General features: G+C 56.1%; 1 protein-coding gene across 7 annotated transcripts in view; it reads right to left on the reverse strand.

Moving 5' to 3' along the window:
* Positions 1-872: 872 nt before the first annotated feature.
* Positions 873-27986, reverse strand: part of SEPTIN9 (septin 9) — a 133298-nt gene continuing 106184 nt past the window's right edge. For 6 of the 7 annotated variants that reach the window (XM_032128778.1, XM_032128780.1, XM_032128782.1 and 3 more), the window contains 9 exons: positions 19125-19316; positions 15202-15330; positions 14746-14827; positions 13910-14047; positions 8706-8823; positions 6287-6382; positions 5368-5464; positions 3806-3857; positions 873-3018 (listed from right to left, as the gene is read on the reverse strand). In XM_032128778.1, coding sequence (XP_031984669.1) covers positions 2883-3018; positions 3806-3857; positions 5368-5464; positions 6287-6382; positions 8706-8823; positions 13910-14047; positions 14746-14827; positions 15202-15330; positions 19125-19316 — 1040 coding nt within the window. In that variant the 3' untranslated portion in view covers positions 873-2882. Of the gene's footprint in view, positions 3019-3805; positions 3858-5367; positions 5465-6286; positions 6383-8705; positions 8824-13909; positions 14048-14745; positions 14828-15201; positions 15331-19124; positions 19317-26164; positions 26229-27986 lie in introns of those variants that run through there. The other variant, XM_032128783.1, reaches the window with a different exon arrangement.

Here is a 27986-nt window from a genome sequence, read left to right on the forward strand (position 1 = left end):
AGGGAGGGGGCCATCACTGCACACCTCACAGATGCCACGTGAGGTGAGACAATTCACTGCACCAGAACCCAGGTGCCAGCAGAAAAGCAGAGTTTAAATGTTCATAAGCCTGTCCTGTGCTCTAGACCCCCGCAGGAACCCAACCCCACCTGAGTGCTGTCCTGCTGGGTTTGTTTTCATCCTCTTCCACAAGCACAGAATCCAAGAGGGGCTGAGGCTGGAAAGGAGCTCTGGAAGTCACTTGCTCCAGCTCCTGCTTAAGCAGGGTCGCTTAGAGCTGGTCACCCAGGAGCGTGTCTGGGTGGCTTCTGAGTTCAGTTACTTGGTGGCAAAAATACAATAAACAGGTCAGACAGAGATTAACCCACCAGAGGGGCAGTGCCAGCTGTGACACCAGGGAGAAACGTGGTTTTCAGGAAGGTCCTCCAAGTGAAGCCAACTTCCAAGGGCATCCCAAGGCTGACCCTGCAGTCCTGAAGGTTTTGAAGACCATCTGCCTGTGGGGCCAAAGCCACATTTGTGTGCAAGACCAGCTCCTGCCTGCCCTTGAACTAGGGGCAACCCACTTCTCCATAAAAACACCAGGAAGCACAGTGGGAACAGCTTCACCATGGAAGCAGAGGGATGGGACCCACCTGCCTCCCTCAGGATCATGCTGGCTCCATCCCAAAGGTGCTCAGCACAAGCAGCTCCAGCGTTTTGTAGGGTACCCGGGGCAGGTGTCTGAGGTGGGATGAGTCAAGGGGGTCAGGAATTATCTTTCACCCTAAACAGGTTCTGGGGCTGGGCTCTTCCACCATCCCCAGCCCCATGGGGTTCGTGCAGCAGTGATTACACCACAGCTGGGAACAGACATTTCCAAACAAGCCTCCTTCTATTTGCATTCGAAACATTTATTTTGGGAAATACATATTAAACACTATTATTTATACAAAAATGGACTAAATTTTCATAATGCTTATAACCCCCAAAAGGCCATTTTAATAGATCTGGATGAAGGGCTTTTTTATTGTATTATTTTCTTTTTTTTTTTTCTTCCAAAAAAAAGTCAGGTTACAAAGGAGAAAGCGGCGTGTCTTGCTTGGCCCAGCTTGAGATATCAACTAGAGGAAAAAAAAAGTTTTAGATGGCATTTGCAGAAGTGCCTCACCACAAGAGATTTTTCTCCCCTTTCAGTCTTTTTTTAACACTTGAAATATATTTTTTTTTCAGTTAATACACGTTTTTGTTGTTATTTTTGCTAAAACATAGCAAGTCAGCAAGTAGAGAGTTGCTGTTCCCCAGCAGCTCCGTGGGGCTGTTGTGGAGGGGGAATATGAGTGAAGGGGAGAAGGGATCCTCACAATGCACTCCCCTTCCCCACACCCCTTTGGCTGCTGGGGGGGACATGTGGGGAGCCCCTGAAAACCTGGGCATCCCCAGCAAGGGGAGAGCAACCTCCTCCCTCCTCCAGGTCACCTGTGCTGAGCCAGGCTCTGTCCCCCATGGGCTCTGCAGGTGCTTTCCAGTGCTAGAGGATGGGGCATGCTGCCACGTCAGTGCGTGCCCCCAAAAACGGGTGATTTGCAGGAAGTTTTTTTCCCTTCGAGAGGATTTGGAGACTGGTGGACAACAGAAAGGCCAGGGGAGCTGGGGAGAAGGGGGCAGGACTGCAGAGCTCTGCTCCAGGACCCCCCTGCTCCTGTGTCACAGTGCTACCTAACGCTTGCAGGGTCTTATTTACTGGAGACACACAGAAAGAGGAGGGTCTGGGGGCAGAGCAGGGGGAGCAGCACCCACAACGCTCCCCAGCACCCCCCCCCATGGCTGCAGGGCTCGGTCAGCACATGCACAGACCCCCTGCACAAGGACCAGCAACACAGAGGAGGATGTTCCCTGGACACACATCACACAGGGGACCCAGGGAATGAACAGGAATGAACAGATACCCAAGGGCCTCCTCTGGCGTAGGAAAAAGCCCAAGAATCGCCAGGGTCAGACAGGACAACCCTTTACCTCCCACCACTGCTTTGCAGAGACACAGTTCCACACTCAGCCCCCTCTGGACAAACACACTCCGAGCCTTCAGCAGACAAAGACCCACCCAACTGAATGACAGAATAAATACACAAGTGTTCCCAGGACACCAGCCACAGCTCGGGCCCGAGGGAGAGGGAAGGAGAGTCTCTACAGAGATTCACAGCCTTCTCCAGGCTGCAAAGACAGACAAGGCAGACCCTCCCTCCCCTCTCCCACGCTATTGCAAGGTCACAGTCTGAAAAGGCACTTCTCCCAAAGCAGGTCGCTCTGCCTGGCCGGGGGTCGGTGACAGGCGAGGTGACACCTAAACACTCCCAGTTTATTGCAGGTAGACAGGGTACAGGGGCCGGGCTGGGGGCTGGTGGGTCCCAGAGGGCTGCAGAGGGCTCAGAGGAGGCGGCAGGAGACAAGGATGGCACTGTCTTGCTCTCTTCATCCCACCGTACCTTGCTTCCCAAGGCTACGTTCACCCGGAGGAACCCTCGCCTTCAATGGACGGAGAAGAGCCCCTGCATGGAGGGGCTGGAAGGGCTCCCAGGACACCCCAACCCTGCTGGCCCCACAGATCTGCTCCCCAGGGTCCGGCTGTGGGGTCAGAGCTGGGCACAAGCGAGAGCCCGACCTCCACAGAGGGACGGTCCCCGGCCCAGGGACGCCGCTCCGGGGGCCGAGGACAAAACTCATGGCACAAAGCGGGGGGAGAGCGGCCAACCCACTCCACGTCTGGTTATTTGGTCAGTTAACATGGCAGGGGGTCGGGGAGCAGGGCAAGAGGGACAGTGGCAGAGGATTTATATAAAAATAAAGGGGGAAGAGGGGAGAAACAGCGAGCGTGAGCGAGCGAGGTCCTGGCTGCGGGGCGGTTACATTTCGTTGGCCACCAGCTCTTTGTCGGCCACGCCGTTGGACAGAGAGCTCTGGCCCTCGTTCAGCCTCTTCACCCTGTAGGCTTCGAAGTGGATGTTGCTGGTAATATCCTTGATGTTCTGCATGTGTGTCCTGCAGGAAAGGGAGACAGAGCAATCACGCCTTACTGGGCACGGCTCAGCCGGCCCAGCCTCTGCACCCCAACCACGCCCCAGCCTCAATGGCCCCTCCTGCCCTATTGGTTAATGGGGCCTTTAGGGCACAGGAGGGAAGGAAAGGCAATAATGGGCAGGATTACTGGGCAGCAGGAGCAGGAACCTTCACTGGTGCTTGGGGACACAGGAGCTGTGGCTGTAGAACATCCACCCAGGGAGATCCCGACGCTGCCAGTCCTGGGGTGAGGTTCTGTAGCCCCACACAACAATCTGCCAGCAACAGATCACATGTGCAGAGTTCACCTTGCAGCCAAACTGGGGAGGAGCCCAGTGCCCCCTCTAGCAAGCCCAGGGGGCTCAGCCTCCCACTGCCCCGCAGTCAAGAGGGACCAGCCATTGCCCAGACCCCACAACGATACCCCAGTGGAGGGTGACGTCTTTGAACTGGGGATGAGACCTGGCACTGGTGAGGGACCACTAAGGCCAAAAGCTGGAGCCACACTGCCAGCAGTCCTGGAGTGTGTCCTGACCCCTCCATCGCTCCTCTCCTCCTCTACCTCAGCACAAGAAAAGCCCCCTGAAGCCTCATCCCACCGAGTGCGGCCACCCCTCCGAGTGGCAGAGGGCTGGGAGGGAAGGCAGGGATGGCGGGGTGAAAGGGTGGAGGGATGGAGCAGCAGAGCAAAGCAGCAGCTGCTTCAAGGGCTGTCCCCTTTCCCTGGATGCCCCCTGGTGACCAAAGGCTCTGGGGACAGGGCACTGACCTGATGAGGAGGTCCCGCAGGTAGGCGAACTCACAGTGTGTTGTGTTCTCCACTGGCAAGAGAGAGAGACCCATCAGTGTGCACCCATGGCCACCCCCAGGGCAAGCAGGGCCTGGGGGCTTCCCCAGCGTGTGGAGGGCACAGATGGGCACTCACGCCCCAGGGTACAGGTGCAGGACTCAGGAGTCCTGAAAGTAAAGTCCAGTAAAGCTGGCAGCAGCTCCCTGCCCCAGCTCAGCCCTGGTGAGGTCTGAGTGAGCATCCACAGCCCCTTCCCAGTGTGTCCCACCAACAAAAGGGAGCTCCCAGCAGCACGCCCAGCACAATGCTGGGACCCCCAGAGCCCCAGACAAGGCAGGGGAGGGGCACAGTGAGCTTTGCAGTGAGCACCAGGTGTGTCTCCACAGAAGAGTTTCATCTGTAGCTGGGCCATGAGCATCCTGCAGCACCCCAGGCACGCTGGTGAGGGCTGCCAGGGCTGTGCAAGGACAGGGACTCCTGCTGGCACAGGCTACTGAAGCAGGAGTGCTTGCAAAAGGGATGCTGCTCCACCACAATCAGTCTGACAGCTGCTATTTTACCCCTAAATGTACTCAATTTAGAGGGTGAATTCCTTTTTTTGATTTTTTTTTTTTTTTTTACCCAATCCTGTACATAGAATAGCAGGATCCTTTACGTTGGAGAAGACCTCTAAGATCATCGAGTCCAACCATTAAACACCATGCAGGAATGGCAAAACAAAAGCAACACTGCTGTGCAAAGGCTGCCCATGGCCATGGCTTTGCCCTGGGGGTCTCCCTGTGCTGGAGGCAGCTGCCACAAGCAGAAGGTGAGGGTTTAATGGATACCAATGAACTCAGAACGTTCAGGGAAACGGCACGAGAGGGCAGCAGAGCTTCAAAATACACTGATTTTCCTGGCAACTTTGTTAAACCATCCCTGAACACAGGATTCCTATTAAAAAGACTCATAAATGAGAGGAACCTGTGAAGTGAAGGGGAGGAAGATGAGAGGGGTGGCACTGGAGACGAGCCAGCTGGCTGCCAGGAACCACGAACAGGGAAATGTGTAGATGTGCTGGAGCCAGGAGCTTTCATCCAGCTTTTAAACAACGATTGTAAAATGGGGGAGAAAAAAGGGACACACTCATGGGAAATGGAAGAGGGAAGAAGTCCCACAAGGGCACCAACCAAAGGCATGGTGGAGGGCACAGATGCCAGAGGAAGGTCCTAACAGGGGCTTGAGACACAGGGATGTCACTGGTGTGCCCTCAAACCCTGCTGTCAGGCAGTTAACTGTGCAAGAAGCACAAGCCAGGCCACGAGACCCCCAAGAAATGTCCCCTCCAGCACTCAGCAGCCCCCCAAGCCACACAAAGGCGCAGGAACCCAGCACGGGATGATTGGCCAAGGTGTTTCCAGTCCTCAAACACCAGAAAATGATCTTTTTTTGGAGGAGCAGGGAAGCACCACATACACCTCAACTTTTACTGCTGGTTTTGGACCTCATTGCCTTCTGCCAGGGCAGAGATGGGCTCGGGTGGGGAAGCAAGGACAAGGTACCTTCAATGGTGCCCCACTTGGTCTTCCTCCCAAGGATTCTCCTTCCGTTCACCTGGTACTCCTGGTCACTGCCCACCACTGCAAACGGGATCATTTCCTGTGGAAAGAGTAAAACCAGGTTATGTTTTCTTCCTGACAACTGGCCAGGAAACCAAACCAGTGAGCAAAGTCCCATGCTGAGCTGTTTCCAGGAGGGTTTAATGGGATGAGCTGGTCTGCCCCTGATGTTCCTGAGCAGTGCTGCCTGCCAGGGTCCACAGGCAGCACAGGGCTGGGTACCAGCATCTCTCACACGTGTACCCAGCCTAAAACCAGCCCAAACCCAGCCTAGCCCAGTCCCCCACTGGCAGGCGCCAGGTACAGCTGAAGCAAAGCTATCCAAAGCTTCCCTGGGAATTGCCCCCAGCATCTGGCAACCTGTGGCCAACTCATTTCTTGATCCAGGTTGGTGTCTTTGAACTTCAGAGTCCCTAAAAGATTTTTTTCTTCCTTGAATTTGTCCAATCCACTCTACTGTGCCAAAAAATTGCTGGCTGATTCCACTAGCATGGAATTGCCAGCTGCAGGCAGCCTACAGGTGAAATTCCATCCCAGTGCTGGGAAGGCTGCTGCCCTAGCCAGGGATGGGCAGGCACCTCTGTTCCCTGTGCCTGGGGCAGGGGAAGGGGCCATGGACCCCCTGCTTGCTGGTGGGGATGGAGATGGGGAAGGAGTATGGCCAGGACACCTCCCCCACAAGCCCTTCTCACCCTCTTTCCACCCCTGCTCTGAGCTCTGGCAGGATTCCTGGTGCTGGGCAAACCCCACGGACAGGGCACAGCAGTTTTGGGGAGAAAACAGAGGCCTTTTGGAAGGGACCCTTAGGACATCACCAGCCCCTGGAGCTGCAGGGCCCATCCTGCACAGCCCCTGCACTGACCCGGAATTTCTCGTTCACCAGCCGATCTTCAGAGTCCTCATCAAACTCCTTCTGGGGATACACGTCGATCCCGTTGGCCAGGAGATCAGCCATTATCTGGGAGGGGAGAGCAGAGGGACAGGTGAAGGACAGGCAGGCACAGCAGCTGCACTCCCACCACGGCAGCTGCTCCCAAAAGGGTCTCTGAGCCATGTCCAGCAGCAGCATCTCCCTCTCCATCCTAAACACTGCCCACCTGGGAGACAGAGAGCTGTGCTCACCTGCCACACACCCACCAAGTGCTTGCCCTGGAACCTCTGCAAGAACCTGGTGCCAAGGCGCAGCTCAGGCAGAGAGTGAGATGAAGTTACATGAGCTGGATGTTGTTTAGGGATTGGAAAAGACAACAGGGCAACCCAAGCTGCCCAAGCAAAGGGGAACGCAGCTGCCAGGCTTGTAACACAAAGGTAAAAAGCTGCTCTCTGGTGTTTGTTTAGACTCCTTGGAAAAGGAATTTGATCTGAGGGGACAAGGACACAGATTGGAAGAGCAGACTCGAAGGACTTTGCCTCTGTGCAAGGCCAAGAGATGCTGAAATCTGATTCCTGGGTGGAGGCTCAGCTCGTGGGGAGCTTGGAGGATCAGCCTTCTCCTACAAGGCTTCAAACCCAACCCAGCCTGGCACCTGCTCCCACCACTTCCTACAGCAATAACCCCACACACAGTTCAGGTTGGAAAAGGAGTGGATCCAGCCCAGGGAATGCCCCTAGCCAGGCTCCCACCCCCCACCAAACCAACACACCGGGTTTAGGGGAACAACCCAACAAAGCCAGCTCCAGGGAGCACATTCCGCTCACTCAGCACAGCACTGGCACCAACCTGCAGCCAGGCTGGTGCTTCACATCCCCTGCCCACGCCATCCAAGCCCAAAACCTATCACCTCTCTGAACCAGCTACACCTCCAGATGCAGACAGGGCTCTGCTTTTGGAAGCACACACGCAGCCACACTGGCACGAGTGGAAAAGGTCCAGCCTGTGCCCACCTGGCCTGATTTGTACCACCTGCCCTCTCATCTGCACCAGAGAATCTGGAGCTGGGAGCATGAGGAGAGAGAGCAAACACACCACGTGGCTACGTGTTCTCCCTCCATCCGAAAGGATTTGGGGGGGGTCTGGTTATAATCAGGAAGCAATCAGAGATGGGGTGAGCTCATCCTGTGCTGAGCCAGAGCAGAGCAGCAGAGCCAGGCACTGTCCCCCTGGTGTTCCATGGTAGCAGCAGCCGAGGGTGCCCGGGTGACATTTGAGGTCCCGGACTCACTTTGTAGTGCCAGAGCCAGCTAGTCACCTGCAGACACAGGGGTAGGTGCCCCTCTGAATGGGGCCAGCAGTCTGCAGAAGCCACCACAGAGAGCAGATGTGGCACTGTGGACCTGCCCCTCCGTGTCCCCTCACCAGCTCCTCACAGAGCTCTGTGCAAACAGCCTGACAAGCCGAGCGAGCCCAGCCTGGATTAGCCCTCAGCTCCATTCCCAGCCAGCCTCTAGCCAAGGAAACTGCTCACAGAGTTTGGATTCAGCCCCCAAAACCAGACTGGGTATTTCAGTGCATGATGCTGTTCAGCAAGAACTGGGAAGACACCGGTGTGGGAAGGAGTGGCTCACCCTCTCCTGCAAGGAGCTGTGGAACCACTCCTGGCTAAGGTGTCACCCTCTCCATAACCAAAGAAACGCCCCTAAAACTGCCCTTTTGGCAAAACCCCCTTTCCCTTCACTTCCCCCAGTTCAGACTCAGAGATCAAGGAGCTTGGTGTTTTTTACTTCTGCAGGGAATGCTGAGGCCACCACGCCTGCAGCCACATCCAGCGCCCACGCAAACGGACTTACAGTCCCTTACTAAACCCCCAAATGGACCATCTCCCCCTCTCAGAGCACAGCCCATGCCTTGCTGTGGATCCAGACAGCCCCTCCTCAGCTCCCAACCACGGGAATTTCATACCTTGCTTTCCTCTTAAATCTTGCCCAGCTGGGCTCAGCAAACCCAGACGTTTTTGCCTGGTTCCTGTATGAGTGCATGATTGCTGCAGAGGGAGCGTTTTCCAGCCCCTCCGTGCAGCACCATCATTCCCAAAATAACAGAAACCAGCCTGAAAATAACAACAACAATAACAAAGGAGGCAGGAGAAGCAGGCCCGGAGATGTAGAGCTCCAAACTTATCCTGTGCTGACAGAGGTCCAAGAGAAACACAAGGAAGTGCTTGGAGAGCAGGCCTACCCTGCGGCCACGCGGGATCGCTCCGAGCTGCAGCCGGAGGAATGCGCTGGGCTCCCGGCCAGGCTCTGCCTGCACAGCCCTGCCGGGGGAGCCACGAGGGGGACAGGGGAACCAGGGGATGGGGTACCAGGGATGGGAGCCCAGGGAAGAGGCAGCAGCCCCGTACCCGTTGTTTGAAGTAGTCCCTCTCCTCCAGCGTTAACGTGTCGGCTTTGGCGATCACCGGGACGATGTTGACCACTTTGCTCAGGCGCTTCATGAACTCGATGTCCAGCGGCCGGAGCCTGGAAAACAGCAGGAAGAAGGGGATTTGCACTCTGAGGCTGTTGCAATCCCCTGGCAGAGAGGGGCATTCAAAGAGCAGACAGAGAGGGAATCACTTCCTTTCAGATAGGACGAGTAAAGGCATTTTCTTAAAAGCACAACAGCGCAGAGAGGGTTTGAAAACGCTTTAAACATTTCCCTTTCAAAGCTCCTGCTATCGCCTGTGAACCCTCACAAAGCCCCGTGAAGTGGCAGAGGGCTTTTATCTCTGCACGGCCACACAGGACTGCGGGAACTTGCCCAGAGCTACTCGTGTCCTTGGTGGAGCTGGGATGAGAGCAGGGTGATGATGGCTGCAGGGCCAAATCAAAACCTGCTCCAGCTCTATCCAAGCTGTCAGCAACCATCCTGGGACAGCACAACACAGAAATGGCCACAGGTGACCGTTCCTGCTCACGCTCCCCTCTGTGCTGAGCACCAGTCCACGGTTACACACAAGCTGGGACTGCCTCTCACATTCATCAGCTAGGATTAAAAAAAAGCTCTGGAAATTCTCCAGGGGCTCTCAGAGCACAGAAGAGATGCTGCTTGTTCCAGAGGGTGAGAATGTCAGAAAATCTCTACAACAAAAGTCTCAGCAGAGGAAAGCTGCAGAGATTGCATAACTCAGTGATCAGCGCCTTGGGAAATCCCTCCTGAGCTGACAGCACGGACACGGCTCCAGTGCCACACTGCTCCACATCCCAGCCCTGCAGACAGCGATGAAGGCACCTGGCCACAATGCCCCCTCACCCCTCAGTCCTTCCAGAAGGTGTTTTAACTGCTGGGGGTCCCAAACCAGGAGAAAACCCTCCTTGGGACACCTCCAGTTGCTGCAGTTCCCCCTTGGTGGCTCTGGAGGTGATGGGGACATGCAGCACGGTTGAGTAGATATTGCCTTGAAAAGGAAACCTGGAGGTCCCAGGGTCCAGGAACACCTTTGGGGTAGGAGCCTGTTTGAAATGGGCCCTCACTGAAGGGCCAAGAGAGCACCCACTGCCAACACTCTCAAGCCAAACCCCAACTTGGTCTCCTCGGGCCCTACAAAGGGCTCAGAGACCCCTGCAGACCCAGCCACAGGAGCGCAGAGGGGAAGGGACTGATCCTGCTCCTCAGCAGCCACCAGGCAGTGTCCCCATCCCAGGGGGACACCTCTGCCTGGCCCCAGTGCCAAGGGAGGGACATTCAGCCCTAGAAAGATCCACTCAGCTCCAGCTGATGTGAAAACAGCAGCTCCAGGCTGCCCCAGTGCAGCCAGCGCTGGTGACCCAGCTGAACTCTCCCCTGGTCAAACCCACTCCTCTCCCAGGGATGGAGCTGGACTGCACCAGGTGGATCTTGTCCCCACACACCAACAGCACACACAGCCCTGAGCACGTCATTAGCGCACGGACAAACGAGGTCCTAACACAAACACAGGGTCACAGATCACCCTGGGCCCCAGGAAAGAAAGATTTTGGCTATTAAAGGGAAAAAAGAATAGAAAAAAGCACAAGGAACCCCCCATGGACACATCTAAGCTGACTTGCTGCTGGCAAACATTGTTTGGAGCTCTGCATAATGTATTTCCCAGACCTCCAAGGAAGTAATGCAGTTATGCTCCTTTCCCAGCAGAATTCTTTCCCCTCCTCTCTCTTTGCTATTTTCCAAACAATTTTTCTCCTCTAAAAGCTTCTTCCCCACTGAGCCTGTGTTCCTGCCTCTTTCATCAGCTTTTCCTTTAAAGACCAGGATGCATATAGAGTGAATGCAGATGAATCCACAATCAGGCAGACGTTTGAGTTTCAGCTCAATCTACACATTAAAAGCTCAGTTCCGATCCCTCCGATCCCTCACATATCTGGAGGATGCCGAGGATGCCACAGTGAGCCAGAGAGGAGGAGGCAGAGCCACAGCTTGCCCACACCCCTGGGCACACCCCTGCTGTGTCCAGCAGCACCACCCAGGCAGAGTGACCGTGTCCATCTGCACCCAGGCACCCCTGACACAACTTTCTGCTCCCATGGGCTCCTGCAAGTGCCTCATCCATGGAAGTCACCTCTCTGCACCACCCTGAGAACACCAAGGGACTCCCCAGCAGAGCAAACTGCATGTTTTGAGGGTATTCTGCAAGTTTCTAGATATTCTACCAACTTCTTCTAGGTAGCCCCTCCCAAACCTTACCTATGTGAGAGAAAGTTCACCTTTTCACTAAGAACAATGCCTGCCTGTAGCTACACATCACATTCATGTGAAGACACCAAAGGAAAATACCTGGATTAAGGCGATGACAAGTGCTATTTGCTCCAAGCACACCACCGAAGAGAAGGGAAGGCTCAAGAAAGGAACTAATCTATTTTCTTCCCCTTCCTCAAATGGTCTCTGATATTATTAACTTATAATTAGACACACACATGCTCTGGGCTTTGCTGGGAAGGGTGGAGGAGCTTGAAGGGGACTGGATGGGCTGAAGCAGGAGATGCAGGATGGGCTCCAGCCACTTCAGCCTGTGCTGGTTGTTCCCTCATCCCCTCCTGCTGTGGGCCTGGGGGAGGCTGTGCAGCTGGGCATGCCTTGCCAGGGCTGGGCACACATTATGGTGGCCAGGACACACATTATGGTGGCCAGGACACACATTATGGTGGCCAGGACACACGTTATTTCTGCCACTGTGCACAGACAGGATCTAAGCAGAGGCTCATTCCTGTTGGCTCCCCTGAAATGCTGTTACAGGAATCAAAACCCACAGTGAGCTGCAGAGTTATTTCCTTTTGGTTGTGCCCCAGATCAAACTAACAGCAGGAATCTGAGCTGTGTGTTGACCAAACACCAGTGAGGACCCAGCAGCTGCCCAGCCCTGCTCCAGGAAGCTGCTGGGCACCTGAGAGGGGCAGCCAGAGGGGAAAGAGGGAGTGGGTAGCAGTCCCTCAGCCACCAGCCCTGGTAGAGGCAGGAGAGGTGCTGATCAGGCCAGGCAGAGCTCCAGAGCCATTTCCGAGTTGAACAGAGCTGTGCAGGGGTCAGAGCAGGGATATTTATTGGGTGGCAGAGCCAGGCTTGAGCAGCTGCAGCTGAAAGCCCCTGCCAGCACCATCCTCAGCCTTCACAGGCACGGTTACATGGGAGTGTTACAGGCTGTGTGTGAACTGGATGGGCTGCAAAGCCTGTCCTGAACTCCCTTGTGAACTCCCTTATGCAGCAGAAACTTCTCTGCTGATTAACCCTGAGCTGCCTGGACGGGACAGCCAGACTGAAACAGAGCCAAGCTCTGCTCTGGCCTCTGAATCTCTGCACCTGGTCAACTTTACTTTTTTTTCATCCCTCACTCCTTTTTTTTAGGAAAAAGCAAGCTCTCACCCAGTGCCCTGTCAAACCTAACCCAGCTGCCTGCCACATCCATGTGCCAGGCAGTCCTGTGCCCCACCCACCCACACCACCAGGGAAGGACAGATGGACACGAGTCACCTCTGCTGCTCTGGCTGCCACACCGTGAATATAGCGGCTCCCGGGCAACACCAACACCCTGTGCAAGCACATCCCCGGAGGGCAGCACCAAGCATCCAGGATGGTGAGTGGAGCACGGTGGGGCTCCCAGAGAAGCAAAACTTCCCATCAACTTCCCCCTCCCAGTGGGGTTTGCCCCCTTCACTCATGCCTCAGGTGGCAGGAGGGCACGGGTGAGCCGGTGACAGCGGGGACAGCCCCAGCCGGGCTATCAGGCTGCGGGGAAAGAGGATCAGGGCTCAGCAACAACGGCCCCCATCTGCCGGGCTCACTCGGATATTGGAAACACATGTCTGCTGGAGAGAAGGAAAAAAAGCAGCTGAAAATCCACACAATTGCTGTTGGCCGGCGGGTGAGAGAAACCAGAGCGCGGCTGGAGAGGCTCCGCCGGGGGACACGGCAGCGGGGCTCCACATCCCTGCCTGCCCTGCCCGGCACCCAACACTCCCTGCAGCCTCTGAGCATCAGATGTGTTTTCTAAGAGTTGAACAGAGCGGTGAGGAAAAGCTGGAGCACAGCTAATGCTGCAAGTCAGACCTGCCGAGGCAGGGGCTGAAGATCTGGGCTGAGATTAGTGGGACCAACACGTTAGGCTGGCCTAAAAATGTCATCTCCCTTTGAAACCTTCTGTGCTTTATTGTACTCAACCATAAATGTTTCGTCAGCCCCTCTGCTCCTGATCAGTTACACAAGAGGGGCATAACTGGCCCATGCAGTCATTTTATTCCAGTGAAGGATGCATTTTTGGTCTACCCACTGACAGAAGCAAAACAAAGTCTTTTCTATTGGAATAAATCTCCGCATGGGGAAGTGGAAAAGGCTGTCATGAATACAGTGCTGGAGGCTTAAGTTTACTTTTGAAAACAGACCCAAAAACATCCCCAATGCAGACAGAGCCAAAAGTGGAAGGAATTGACACAAATCAAAAGGAAACTTGGGCCTCGTTTCATGTTGTGATACTTTAAGTCACATTTTTCAAGACATTTTAAGTGCCCCAGATTTTCAGGGTGGGCTGTGTGCCTAGGAGGGGAAAAAAGAAAAAACAGAAAAGGGAAAAAAAGAATAGAGCGAGATCTGGGCCTTTTGATGTTGTCACTTGAAAAGTGCCAGAGCCAGGAGAACTCTGGGCTGAATAAACAGCATCCCACTTGCAGACTAGTCAAACAACCTACAAAATACCCTTACAGGGTGAGGGTGTTCGCTGCCTTGACAGCACAAGGAAAACTGGCTTCTCCCCTTACAATGTCAGGGGCAAAGAAAAAAAGAAATTAATGTTCTGCTTGCAAAAGTAGCCTCTCCATCCAATTTGAGACCTGGTCTATCCTTGGTGTAGCAAGCCAGGTGACCACAGCAAAGCCAGCAGCTCCCTGGATCTCAGAGATGATTTCATGGCCCCTCAGAACAGGAAACACCGCATTTCTCTGGGGTACAGCAGCTCTGTTACTGCAAGGGCTCCAGATGATACAGCCCTAAAGGACAGCTTCCTCAAGTCCCAAAAAACATGGGAGGATCTCAGGGAGAATTGCCCTGATGGGACACAGGCAGGGGAAGGCCGAGGGGTGGCAGGGACAGCAGGGTACGTACGAGTGGCCCGTGGCTGGGATGAAATAAATACAGCAGTGCACCCGCGTGTCGGGGATCCGCTTCTTCCGGTTAATGTTGATCTCCTCCTGCAGGTACTTCTCGTACTGGTCATTGATGAACTTCATGATGGGCTGCCAGCTGCAGGGAGAGAGGAACACGGGGTGGTGGGGTCGTGTGAGGGATCTGGACCACCCTGACCCTCCCACCTGGGCTGGCTGCGTGAAGCAGAGCCTGCAGAGCCAGGGACACTCAGCATCTCATAAATCACAAACCTCACGTGTTCACTGCTTAGCAACTCCATGCACTGCTGCAGGAGGGTATTGACTGGCTGGTTTAGACAAGCAAGTGGCTAAATGTGCTCCCTTCTCTCCTTCTGGACCTGGCTGTGGAGCAGGACAGGGCTGAGACCATGTCCTGGCCCCTTGCACGGTGTCATGGCACAGGAACACGAGCAGAATCAAAGCCCACAAGCCCAGCTGGTGGTGGGGACAAGGTACCTGCCATGGGCCAGGGAGCCATCCTGCAGAACCAGACACTGTGCCAGGGATCCCGGGCAGAGTTCAGCCTCCAGAGCCACATGAGCGGGGTCTGGGGACTGGCCCTGCTGGCACACAGCTGCTCCCAGCCACAAACAAAGGTTGTCTCATGCCTGGAACAGCAGGATGTTTGTGGCTCTCCCAGGGAGCATGGCACTGCGCTACCACCACAACAACCTCCTTCCTGCTGCCCACGGAGCAGGGGGGCACAGCGCCAGGCTACAGCTCTGGGCACGGGGTCAGGAGGTGCTGGGGCTCTCCTGCCTTCCCCCCTGCACCCAGGGCAGAGTGGCAGCTCACCAGTTCTCGTTGTTGATGTGGTCCCCAAAGCCCGGGGTGTCGATGACTGTCAGCTTCATGCGAACCCCCTTCTCCTCAATCTCTGAAAGAGAGGAAAGCTGGAGTGTGAGGTGAGTGTTGATGGGTGCTTTGGCCAAGCCCATCCTCCCACAATCAGCTGCAGAGCTGGAGCTTGCTCCCAGGGGAGAAATGCACCTTCACAGCCCCATATCCACCCTGAAATGCCACCCCCACAGCCACCTCACTGGTTCCTTCCAACAAAATTAACTCAATGCTGATTAATAAATAAAAAAGAGACGTTTTCTCAGCCCTGCAAGCATCTCTGGATGGTAAAAGCCCGTTCAGAGGGATGGGAGTGGAGGTTTATGGAGGTCCACAACCCCTGTGAGTCCCCAGAGACACAAGGCAGAGCAGGACCTAAAGGCAAAGCAGCAGGTGGGACCTGCAGAGCCTCACCGTGAGTGATGGATTTGATTTCAATGGTCTTGGGGATCCGCTCCTCAGAAGTTGGCTGTACAGATTTCCGGCTGATCTTGGATTTGAAGAGAGTGTTGATTAACGTGGATTTCCCCAAGCCGCTCTGACCTGGAAGAGAGCAGCATAACCCAGAGTCAGCACTCCCCCATCTCCAGGCTGTGCTGTCAGGGGCCAGGGGATGGGGCTGCTGACAGACTCAGGCTGCACTGGATGTGCTGGAGGGATGGAGAGAGAGAGGGACGAGGAGCAGCTGCTCCCCTGCAGCTCCCCCGAGCCAAGGAGCTCGAGTCCAGCCCAGCCAGGAGGATGCTGCAGGTAGCAAAGCCCCTCCCTGGCTCCAAAGCAGCTGGTTCCCTGCATCCAGGCAAAATCCCAGCAACCCCGAGGACAGGCAGACAGTGCTGGGGATGTTTGAAGGGCTGTGGTGATGCTCAGCAGGGCTCGGGGACCAGGGAACCCCAGGAAGAAGCATCCCAGCTGTGCCTTCACTCTCCTGCAGTCTCCTCTGTCCAGCTCCACAGGGAAGGCTTTGGAGCAGCTTGGCAAGCCTTTATCTGGACAGGACTAACAGCAGCAACAATCCTACAAACCTCAGCCCTGCTGCATCTGCTGCTGCTTCCCTGACAGACTTGCTGCTGCAACTGGCCCAGCTGGCTGCACACACACAGGTCCACGCCAGGAGCATCTCTGAATCCCACAGACAACACCCCAGGAAGCACATGAGATTCCACAACTTCAGAAAACAGCTTTTTGAGAAGCATTTTCATATCCCAGAGCTGACACTGATCTGTGTGGAAAGGACACCAGCAGCTCTTGACTCTCCAAGAACAGCTGTCCCATGAGCTTGGAGAACAACTTTTCCAGAGCAAAGAAAACAGAATTAACTCCTCAAAACCCAGGGAGCAGATGCTCTGTGCCCCCTGCAGAGGTCCTGCACACATCACGGGGACCTCACTGGCCCCATTCTGCCAAGACGTTTGCAGACAGTGATCATGGCATTGCCACCAGCACGTCCCTTGTCCCACAGAGTGTCCCTAAGCAGAGTCAGCAAGGGTTTCACCCATATTCTTCAGGGTCCTGGCCCATCCAGGCCACCAAAGCCAACAGTAAGGCCAACCAGCACTGGGCATCACCTCCTGCCATCACCCCACTCCCTGAGCAAACATGAGTTTTAGAGCTGAGTTTGCAGCATCACCAATGGCTGCAATCCAGCACAGGAGAACTCTCTGCCAGCCACTGTCACTGCTGGACTCTGAGAAACACACGGAGCACTGCGGGTAAGTGCTCCCAGCCCTCTGCTGCCTGAAAACAAATGGGCAGGCACAAACAGGTCTGGAGCTGGGCATGCAGAGCCAAACCAGAGCTCTCACTGCACCACTGCTCATTGTGAAATGGAGCACCTGGGGAGAGGGGAAGGCTGGGTGACACACTGGGGATGGGTGAAATCAGGTGACACACTGCCAGAGCTCCAGGCAGTGGCTCTCTGCATTCGTGTCTGTCCAAGCTGCTGGAGCTGCACTGCCTGGAAAGGCGCTAGAGGTGAGAGCCACCAGCAGCCAGGATGTGATGTCCCATTGGCACCACAGCCACAGGCTGACCTTGCTGAGCCATGGTGGGGTGCACCTGGAGACCCGAAGGCTGTGGCACAGGCAGCTGAGCACAGGGCAGAGCCCCCTTCCAACAGCCCTGGTTTGCAGTCCACTGCCTCTCCCAGAACTGAAATCCAGCAGGGAAAACGCAGCTGAGCCTGGCCACCTCTGCTCTCCTTCCAGCTGCTTTGCACCGAAAACAACGCAAAAGATGTGCTTTAGGGTTGGGATCTTTTAAAGTTTAGACATTTTTCCTCACCTCTGCAACTTTAGAGGACAAAGGGCTAAGCTGACCTCAGCCTGCAGCCCCCTCTCAGAGCTCTGGTTGGGATTGTGAAACCTTTTTTGAACAGGGACCTTGCTACAGTGGGGAAAGAGTTTTCACAAAGCTCCACCACAGGGACATGGTGAGGAGTGACCCCCACATGGCAGCGATGCTCAGTTCCCACCTCCCCTGCAGGACAAGCCACCTCCCTCCTCCCTGCTCTCATCTCCTGCCTGTAAGACAGAGATTGGAACAATTTCAACTCAAGGACTCACAGCTTAGGCTGGCTGGGAATAATGGAGCTAAACCCATCCCTAGGGAAGCACAGCAGGAGGAGGGCTGGCTGCTGCCCCTTCCCCGAGGTGCTGCTCCTCCCGCATCCCTCCCGCGTCTTCCAGGAGGGCCAGAGCTCGACTTGTTTATGCTGCCCCGAATTCCCAGCCTGCAACCAGCCAGCCCAGCGCCTGCCAAGGGGAGAACAATGTTTTCCAGGCGCGCCGCAGCACGGGCCTTCATACCACACACAGCGCTGCCAAGGCCCAGCCATTCCTCAACATCCCTCCCCGCCTGCACAGCACACAGCTGAGGTGCTGAGGCAGCACAGCCTGCTCCTGGAGGGATGGGAGCCTCCTCTGGCAGGGAAATGGGAGCTCAGCACAGGCAATCTCACTTGCAGGCTCCCAGGACCAGTGCAGTGATTCCTCTGCTAGCAGCAAAGAGCTGGAGTTGTTAAAATGTCTCCCAAGAACTCGTTCTGCACTGCCCAGCCTTGCTGTGGTCATCCAGCCTGGGGAACCTTCCCCGTTAGAGGGAATGGAATCATCAAGATGGGAAAGGCAGAGCATCCACAGAGCTTGTTGGAAAGCTACAGCACACTGGTGTCTTTAACAGAAGAAGTAAACTCTGGATCAGCCCCTTCCACAACCCCAGGCAGACCCCCAGGACACCCTGTGGGACATCCCACAGGCATCACCTGTAGCCTTACACAGCTCCTCCCAGGAGATCCCATGACCATGCTGCTGGTCATTGCCTGGGATTTACTCTCCTCATCCCCCTGCAGCTTCCCTGGGGCATTCAGGCAGGGAGAGCTGCTGCCTGACCAGCCCAGTCCCAAGGAGCACAGCTCAGCTCACACTAGGGGCTCCACGGGACCAGGTCAGACATTAATAGCTGGAAAAGAGCAGAAAAGCCTCATTTCTTTTCCATTTTCCCCCTTGGCCAGTGTCCCACAGGGTCTGCCCAGCTCTCTGGTGCGCCCAGCATTCTGCAGGTCAGTGGCTGTGCCATCCCTGGCTTTGGGGGCCTGGGGGCTGCAGGAGCACAGACCCCCACAGCTGAAGCTGCAGCCAGAACAGCAGCGATGCAGCCAGTGGTCAGTAGCCCAGGAGAGCTAATGAACAGGAGCTTGTGGGCAGCAGGATCTGGGCACACAACCCTCCAGCCCTCCCTCCTTGCATGTGGACACCCCCTGGGACACTCTCATCCCTGCTGTGCCACCCTGCAGGGCCCCAAAGGAGCCACCCAGGCCAAATGACTGAGCCCTGCAAACCCCTCCTGTTGGTCTTTATTCCCTCCAGTAAATCACTGCTTTTGGCATTTCTTCCCTGGTACTTGTAGCAGGGCTGCCTGAATACAAAACAACTCACAAACAGGAATTTTACCCAGATCACTGGAAGTACCAGTAAGGATGAGGGCTCTGGAATACCAGCAGCAGCGCAGCCCCTTGAGCCCTTAGTGTGACCTCTGACTGCTCAAACCAGAGCAGGACTCCTGGGACACCCCTTGAGGTGCTTCCCCCTGGGAGGTGCCCATGGATAATGCACCCCAAGATGAAGGAGGAAGAGGAAGACCATGGACCACATCACATCAACAGCTTTAACTCCAGATGAACTCAGGCCAGCTCCTTGGGAGCAGGGTTTGCTGACTGCCAAGGCAGAGTCCCCAGTGCTGACCCCAAGGAGACCCCAAAGAGGACAAACATCACTGTGGGACAATGACAGCACCCGGCTGAGCACGCTGTGGGCAGCTGGCACGAGGGAACCACTCACCCACGACCATGATGTTGAACTCGAAGCCCTGTTTCATGGCTTTCCTCCTCAGCTGCTCCAGGATGGCGTCAATGCCCACGTAGCCGAAGTCTGCAGCCGGCTTGTCCGGCCGCGCCGGCGCCGCCTGCTTGGGGCCGGCATCCCGTGGAGCGTCCGTCATGCCGGGAGCGTGGCTGGGAACGGCCTCTGGACCTGCGGGGGCAAACATGGGGTGGTCAGAGGTGCTGCTCCTGGCAGGGAATCACAGGAGCTGCCTGCTGCATTCAAAGCAGGAGTTAAGCATGTGTAGAGACTCAGGGCACCAGCAGGCCGGGAGGGAGGAGGCGTGTGGGATCTTCCTCTACAATAATTACATTAAATTTGGGATTTTCTTCCTCCATTTGCTGTGTTCACCTTGATCCCTGCCCACTCCAACAAACCTGCCACAGCAGGATGCTGCTGTGGGGGTGTGAGTGCACCAGGTCCCACAGCAGCTGACCTACTGCCACAAAGCAGGACCCAGCACCCAGAAAGTCCTCGGCCCACGTCTGGGAGTGACAAAGGCTTTCAGCCCCACAGCCCTGTGCCTGGGCACTGCTGTGGGACTGGCAGACCTACACATCCCGCTCCTCCACACCACTGGAATTACAGCACTGTGCAGACTGCTGATGTGAACAGCTCAGCCACGTTCTGGGTGGGAGCTGGATGGCTTTGCAGACACAGGGAGCCCTTGGCATCCTCTGCCACGTGCCCTCCTCGAGCTCCAGCTGACGCAGATCAGAGGCTGCCGGCCCTGGCTTGTGGAAAACCCAACATATTTGCATCAAGAGGAGTTGTGCCAGACAACGCCCACGCAGCCACCGAGCTTCTGTGATCTCGCTCTCCTTCCGTCCATATCTGCTCAGAAGCCCAAACCCATCAGCCTCCCTCAGAGACGGGGTGCCTGTCTCCCCTGCAAGATGCTCCAACCTAACAAAGTTCTTCAGAAGAAGCAAATGTAAAACCACTGCCTCAGCCAACAGCTCGTAAGAAAAAGCAGGGAATTATCTACTCCCAGGCACCAGGCAGGAGCATCGGGAAGGACAAAGTGCCCCATGTGCCCCGAGGTGATGCAGCCTTGTTCCCTGCCAGTCCCAGCTGCTTCCAATCACCCACAGCGGATACAGCAAATACCCCGAGGGCAGAGCGTGCACAAGGTCAGCCCAGTCCCCTGCAAGCTCCTGGAGGCACCAGCCACATGCAGCACTGCTGCTCCTCTGATCCGGGCACAGAGAGGGAGGTTTTAGGAAAACACACTTCTAAGAGCCCTCGCCACCTCAGGCTGCTGCTGCTCAGTGCCTGCAGCCACCAGCCTAAGTGAGCATTTTGTTGTTGCTCAGTGTTTTGCAATGCTTATTTATTATTTTTTAATCGTTTATTATTATTAAGAAAAACATCGTTATTTGCACAGTCCTCACGCCTCCAGACAGCAACACAGCTCTCAGCTCGTCTCACCCCAGTTATTCCTGGCCTTTGATGATGTGTTGCCTGCTTTTCTCTCCCTCCCTCTCTCTGTAGGAGTGTGGCTGGGCCAAAGGGGCTCCTCCAAGCACAAGCCCATCACCCCTTCTCCTCTGGCCGTGTCAGACCTGACCCTGCTGGAGTCTGTGAGGTGGAACCACTCTCTTCCTGCAAGCACAGCACACTTCCACATGCTTAATATAGGCCAAGCAGAAAAAAAAAAAAATTAAAAAAGGAAGAAAAAACAAACCTAGAACTAATCCCAACGACTGTTGGGTCCCTTTGAACAGTTTTTTCCAACCCTCGATCCCGGGCTGCGTAGCTGAGCATTACTCACAGAGCTGCTGGAGAGCAAACACGCTGTCCCTGACACTCATGGGAGCATCCAGGAACACTGCACAGCTGGAGCTGCACTGCCACGGGGAGCATCCCACTCCTCCCAGGAACACTGCACAGCTGGAATTGCAACTGCCACGCTGCCCCTCGCAAAATCAACCAGCCCAGCCCGCCCGAGGCCTCACCACAAATCCCAAATTAGCCCCGTTCCAAAGTGGCAAGGCCAAAAGCATAACACTAAAAAAAAAAAAAAAAAAAACCAACAAAACGACAACTAAATCATGTGGAAAATATGCTGCCACCAGCAGCAATGCCGGGTTATGCAATGGGTTTAACTCCTCCAGGCACCACTTGTGTGCACAGGACAGCCCCAAGGATGGGATGGCAAACTGGGACACTGGGGCAGGTAAGGTGCAGAGAAATTAAGAAATTAAATAGAGCAGAAAACCACCCTCCACTTGACAGAGGCCAGGAGCATCTCCAGCACCTCAAGGAGCAGTTGGCAGCATGCAGAGGGGCTGACCTGTCCCCAGGCAGGGGGACATGCAGGAAAACTGTTCCCAGCTCAGGGAGCAGACACTCTGTGGCCCTCAGGGGGAGAAGCACCCAGGCTGGGCAGTCCATGTGCTTCAGCTGGTCTGTGGGGAACTGGTGATTTAAAGCACCTGGGTCCTGACTGGGGAAAAATACAATAAAAATCAGTATATTGCAGCTAGGAGTGTCTGCAGCACAGCAGGGACGCAAAGCCCCCCATGCCACAGCACCATCAGCAAACTCCCCAGGGAAATGCCACAACTCAAACGTGCAATTTTTGTTTCAGCTTCCCAGCACTGAACTGGTCTTTTCTTAGCAAAAACTCCAGTGTCACACTCGGCTCCAAGGGGTTTGTGCCAGCAGAAGGAGGGTGCAGCCAAACCACAGGAGCACTCGGTGGCACACAGGGATGCTGTGCTGGGTGGCATGCAGCACTCCCAGGAGTCACTTGTCTAAAACAGAAAGACCCTAGAAATACATTGGAGCAGAGCAGTGGATGCCTGGGATGCTTCATGGGCACATCCTGCATTTGTCTGACCTGCTGTGCTCTCTGAGGGGACGGTGTCAAACCTGTGGTGCTGTCAGAACCAGTGTCACCGAGCGGCCGCTTCCGGAGCACTGCAAGGAGGGATGGGTTAATAAATACCAAATGCTATCTGAAATCCCTGATTGCCACGGAGTCCCTGCCAAGAGCAGGACCAGACCTCACATGGTTCACCATTGTCACCTTAACCCAATTGTTGTCCCCCACACAAGGGGACATCGCTCTGCTGATGGGGCAGAGAGCTCAGAGCCTGCAGCTCTCTCCCAACTCAAGGGCTCCTGGATAAACATCAAGCACATGGGAACAAGTGCCATATTTAGGCCTCCTCTGCCAGGGAAACCCTGTCCACATGGGCACAGGAGATGTGGAGATGGTCAGGGCAGCGCTGCACCAAGTGGGGACAGAGCCAGAGCTCCGGCTCGGGCACGGCTGACTCAGGACAGCTGTTCCAAAGTTGATTTTGCCAAAGACTCGGGGCTGTTGCTCTGTAATTGATGCATGTCAGACACGAGCCAAAGCCAACATCTGCGAAGCAGCAGATGAAAGGCACCCTGCAGGGAGGGAAGCCCCTGGGAGCCCCCCGGGGACCCTCCTGTTCCTCCAGCCAGCTGGACACCGTGTGCCGTGGGATGGGCTTGGCCAGGGGCTGCTGGACACGCTGTGCTGGTGCCACGAGGCTGCCACAGACCAGGACACTGTGGGCAGGGCATGTAAGGACAGCCACGGGCTCCCCCAAAACCCAGGGGCTGGTAATCCTCCCTGAGGATCTGGGATAGGGATCTGCAGGAGACTGGGGCTTCACTGCAGACACACAAAGGTTAAAGAACCCCCGCAGGGGCTGAACTGGGAATGTCTCATCCAGCTCAGGTCCTGGCTAGACCCAGCAGCTCTGCTGGCGATCTGGGAGAGCACAGCTGGTCCTGGAGCAGGGTTGGTCATAGACCTGGTGCTCAGTGGCTGCACAGAGCAACTCGAGAGGGGCCAGGAGGCTGCACCTGTGCCATGGCTGCCTGTCAGCAGATCCAAACCATTGCACACTCTATGGATGCAACAGATCCAAACCATTGCACACTCTACGGATGCACGCACAATCAAGGGCAAAATGGCAATGTTTGGGAAGTAAATCCAAGAAACACCCCTCGGATGCCAGGAGCACCAAGCACTGGTCACCTTTCGATGATGCTGCAACCAGTTCTGCAGAGCTACAAGCACCCAGAAGACCAGGACGCTGTGGAAAACTGCTCTTCCCTCCACACAACAGACACTGGAAGTACTATGGGCTCCCAGATTTGTGGGATGGATTCATGCAAACACAGAGAGCAGGTTCAGAGCAGTGCACAGTGGTGTGAAAGCACAGCCTGGGCAGCTGAGTATCCACAGATGTTTTCAAGGGAGAAGTGTGAACCACCTAATCTTTTGATTTTTGGGAGCAGCTCTCTTGGAGAATCGTGCCTGTAGGGTGTCGCAGAGGCATTTTTAGCTCCAAAGAGTGAATCTCAGCTCCTGGTTAAGGACAGCTGGCTGTCAGGACTGCAGCCCACGTGGCCTCCAGGGCCTCTCCCCTTGGCACACTGAGCAGTGACCACAGGCCATGGAAACAGATCCAACCTGCGGAGGAGGTGGCAGAGCCTGTCCCTTCTGAGGGGACAGCAGGAGTCAGGAGGGAGGGAGTCAGCAAAGCCAGGACTGGATGCAATCCCAGCATGGCCCAGGCACTGGTGATTTTTTCAGCTGCCCAGTCACTGCCACCACGGGATCCCCTGGTGCTGAACGTGGCAGGTCCCTGCTGGGTGTGCGGATGCCAGGGAATGTGAGGCACAGCTCAGTCCGAAGCTGGGGTGGCTCAGGCTGGCGCAGAGCCAGTGCCACAGACCCTGCAGCACCAAACTGTAACCAAGGGATGTTCCTATTATTCAGCTCCAATCACCAGCACCTGACAGGCCCAAGCTGGAGTCTGTCCCTCGAATCCCTGGGCACTGGGCTACAGTTTCAGGCTGGCTGCCAGCCCAAGCCCACCTACCAACCAGTTATGTTTCCTTCTCAGCTTGCATTTCCACCTGGGTGCCAACAAACACGACCCAGAAATAGCAGAGTATGCTTAACTCCTCTTCATTTGACCAAATCCACCCAAGAGCTGCCAGAGAGGTGGCCAGGTGCACTCCTGATGCTCCAGGCTTGAACCCTTTTACTCAGGTGGGGAATAAACCCATTTTCAGAGTTTTATAAAAGGAGGCAGTGATTCCTGCTGTGGTGTGAGCGCTTCCACAGGTGACCAGTCGGGGCCACAGCCCTAAGCCACAAGTCATGGGCACGCATCACGTGCAGGTCGAGCTGTCCCCGCCAGCCACGTGCGCTTCCGTCCTCACTCACTGTGTGCTCTGTGTGCTTCCCCTCCTGCTCCGGAAGCCCAGCAGCCCCTGCCCTCTGCCGCTCAACCCTCCCGGCTCTTTTATTTACAAGAGATGGATGCTTCAGTGCTCCCCATCACTGCTTCCGTTCCCATCTTAAACCCACTGGCTGCTGCAGGCTCTGGTCACCAGCGTGTCTGGGCTGGCGTGCACGAGCCCATCCCAGGGGTGAAAACGTGGTGCCAGCTCCACAACCTCAAACTGCTGCCTGCTGCTCCATTGCCAGCTCCTGTGCTGCCCGGATGTGGCATGAGGCTGACCACCAGGCTGACCACCACCCTGCCCTGGTTGGACACGTGTAGCTCTGGCAGCACAACCCTAGTCCGACATTCTCATTTCTCCAAGCATGTGAGACAGCAGCTCTAAACCACTTGCAAAGAGTTCTTAGACTGTTCTCCATGTTTGAAAAGGAGAAGATGATCACAAACAACCTCAAGTCTTGGCTTGGGCATACAGAGGTCTCTGGCCATGCAGCCTCACTGATCTCCCTCTGTAAGGAGCTTCCCCCGGAGCTGGAGCAAGGCTGATCCCAGAGCAGCCCTGCCTCACTGGGAACGCCCCATTGAGAGGAACCTTCCCGCACACAGATCCCAGCAGAAGCTGCTCCATCAGCTGGCGCCGTGTAGCCCATGCAGTGGCCAGCACAGCCCTTGCTCCCCGCAGACAGGCTCAGGGTGCCCGTGCCCAGGAGGGTCCAAGGATACCCACAAAGCTGATTCCATGGGGGCTCCGAGGATGGCATCCACTCCCACCCCTGTCCACCCACCCTGGACAATGGTACTCAGCACAGGGGGGACATGGGGACCCTCCCCAGCCCCCAGCCAAGAGAAAGCACCCTGTCACCACTGCTCTGCAGAGCTCTGCGCTGTGAAAACAAAGAGCCAGGCAGCACTCCCCAAACTCAGCTTGTCCAGACAACACTGCAGAAGGAATGAGTCCGGCCAAGCCCCAGGAACGGGCCCCGGGCACGGCTGAGTGTGCCCAGGGCTGCCGAGCCGCACTCCGGGGCTGATGCCCGCGTCCCACGAGGCACTGAACGCAGCTACGGCAAAGAAAGGAGCGAGCCAGAGGGATTCACATCCCGGGGGTTGCAGTTCAGGTTTCCTTTTTTTTTTTTTTTTCCCCCTATTTTTTTTCTCCCCTTTTAAAATGATTTTTTCGCTTGGTTTTGTTCTTTGAAGGGTAGGGTGGTATGGATTTTAATTTAGTTTCTTTGTTTGGTTGGGTTTTTTTTGCTTTCTTTCGTTACTAAAGGCAGCTGCGCCCCAGACGCCCCGCGAGCCCTTCAGCGGGGGCAGCAGCCGGAGCAGGGCAGGGGACAAGGGGGTACCCACGGGGACAGGGCAGGGGACCAGGGGGTGCCTCCCAGGCAGGGGAGGGTTTGATCTATTGATCTCTATTGATCTCTATTGATCTCTATTTCTCCCGGACAATGCCGGCAGCGCGGCCAGGCGGTGCCGAGCAGCGGCCCCTCTTGTGGGGCACAGCGGCGGCAGAAGGCGGCCGGGGGCCGAGCCCCCCTCCCCCAGCACCCTGTGCCCCTGGCCCGGGGACCCCCTGCCCCGGCGGGGAACCCCCACACCGCGCCCCGCCGCCCTCCGTGGGAACCGCGGGACCCACCCCCCGCGCTCTCAGGCCCTTCCCCAGGGTAATTCACCCCAAAAAAGCACTTCCCTCCACCATAATTCCCCCCTCCGCTGCCCCCCGGAGCCCCCGCCCCTTGGGCACCGGAGACTCACCCGCGGCGGCGGCGGCTCCGGCAGCCGGTGGCTCCCGCCTCCTCCCGCGCTGTCCTCCGCCTCCTCCCCCATCGCCCTTCCTCCTCCTCCTCCCCCATCACCCTGCCTCCTCCCCCTCCAGCCCGGCCCGGGGGGATGGAGCCTCTTCCCGGGAAGTTGCTTCGCCCCCGGGCGGTTTCCATCCCCCCGCCGCTCCCGGCCCGGCCCGGCCCAGGGGGGCCCGCAAAGGGTGAGAGGAAGAAGAGTTTGGGGGCACGGCACGGCCCGGGTCCGCGCAGGAGGTGCGGGGAGACTTCCACGGGAAAGAGAGAGGCTGGGACAAACGGGGCAGCCCCAACACGAGAGGAGCCCAGTGCTCCAGGGACAAGGGCCACTCTCTCATCCACATCCCCGTCCCTGAGCCCAGGGAAGCCTTTTGCTTTCTTGCATCCCGAAATTCTCCAGCAGAGCCCCAAAGCACTCCCGGCGGGTGTGAGCGCTGGGAGTGTGGCCTCGGTTTGCTCTGGGCTGCATCTCACATCTGCCAGGACAAGATGTCAACCTACCCCCATAGGCACGGCTGCTCTCTAAAATGATGTCAGTGAAGCTGAATGAAGATACTAGCTGTCTCCACAAGTCCTTCCTGCCTTATATCTTGATCCCAGAGCATCCCCACCACCTCTCTCCCACCAGCAGAGGGAAGGGCCAGCCACAGGAGGGAAGCTGCCATGTCCCTCCAACACACACCCTGGTGTGGGGTGAAGTCCCCTCTGTGATGTCCAGCAGTGGTGGTGGGACTCTCTCCTGTCACAGCCAAGAAGAAGCCAACCTCCCTCTTTTGGGCTCCTGGGTCTGACACGTTCCTTTGACCCACCCTATGACCTCAGGACTTTTTCCCTGCAGTTCCCAGACTTGCACTCCCAGAGAAAGGCCTGCAGGTGATGAAAGGGTTAAGACAGATGTGCACATCTGCAATTTTCAACACCCAGAGGACTCCATTTCCCACATTTTCCCTGCACAGCCTGCAAGCCCAGAGCTAGTACTCGTACTTCCTTTTTGAGCTGTTACCAGCACCACCAGCCTCTGGCTAAGCTCCTGCACTTGATGCCAGCCCTGCCACCTGTGCCCGTGGCACCACAGCCCCCCTGCCCTGTCTCCTGCCTGTGGCTCTATCGTGGCTGTCACCTTCCCTCTCCACTTCCGGACCACCAGCAGTGGCAGATCTTCCTCCAACAAGCACTGCCACCACACACCAGGCTGGCAGCAGCCCCTCCCCACCCCACCAGGCTGGCAGCACCCCTCCTGTGATGCCCAGCAAGGCTGGCATAGGCTGCTCTGCAAACGATGGGTGCTCAGGGGGGGCAAGACCACATCCCCCCCCACTTCAGCAAGTACCACAAATACCAATTTCTGAGAAACCTTTACCCAGCACCCAGGCAGGAAACCCAGCCTCAATCTGCTTATGCTGCAGCTGCGTGCAGCTTTCTGCCAGATTACACCACTTTTTATGACTTATTAAAGCTTTAACCCCTATCAATAGGCATTAGTGTTTTAATCTCTCTAATCTCCAGGAAAATCCAATGCTAGATGCCAAACCAGGCTTGCCCGAGTAGCAGCTGGGTCTGTTTGTAAGTCACTCCAGCCTTGTTTTAGCTGGAGAAAGGCAGGAAAAGGCTGTGCCCAGCTCACTTAGGTGCTGTGCTTGCACAAAGATTAAAGGGAGGATCTCAAGTGCATGTGGGCTCTGCAGATGCGATGTGCTCTTCCTGTCCCTGCCATCAAGTTGGCCACATCTGTGGCTCTGCAGGAGTTAAACATCAGCACAGGGTTCATGTGCCCAAAC

This window comes from Corvus moneduloides, chromosome 19 (assembly GCF_009650955.1).
Source record: "Corvus moneduloides isolate bCorMon1 chromosome 19, bCorMon1.pri, whole genome shotgun sequence".
Lineage (NCBI taxonomy): Eukaryota > Metazoa > Chordata > Aves > Passeriformes > Corvidae > Corvus > Corvus moneduloides.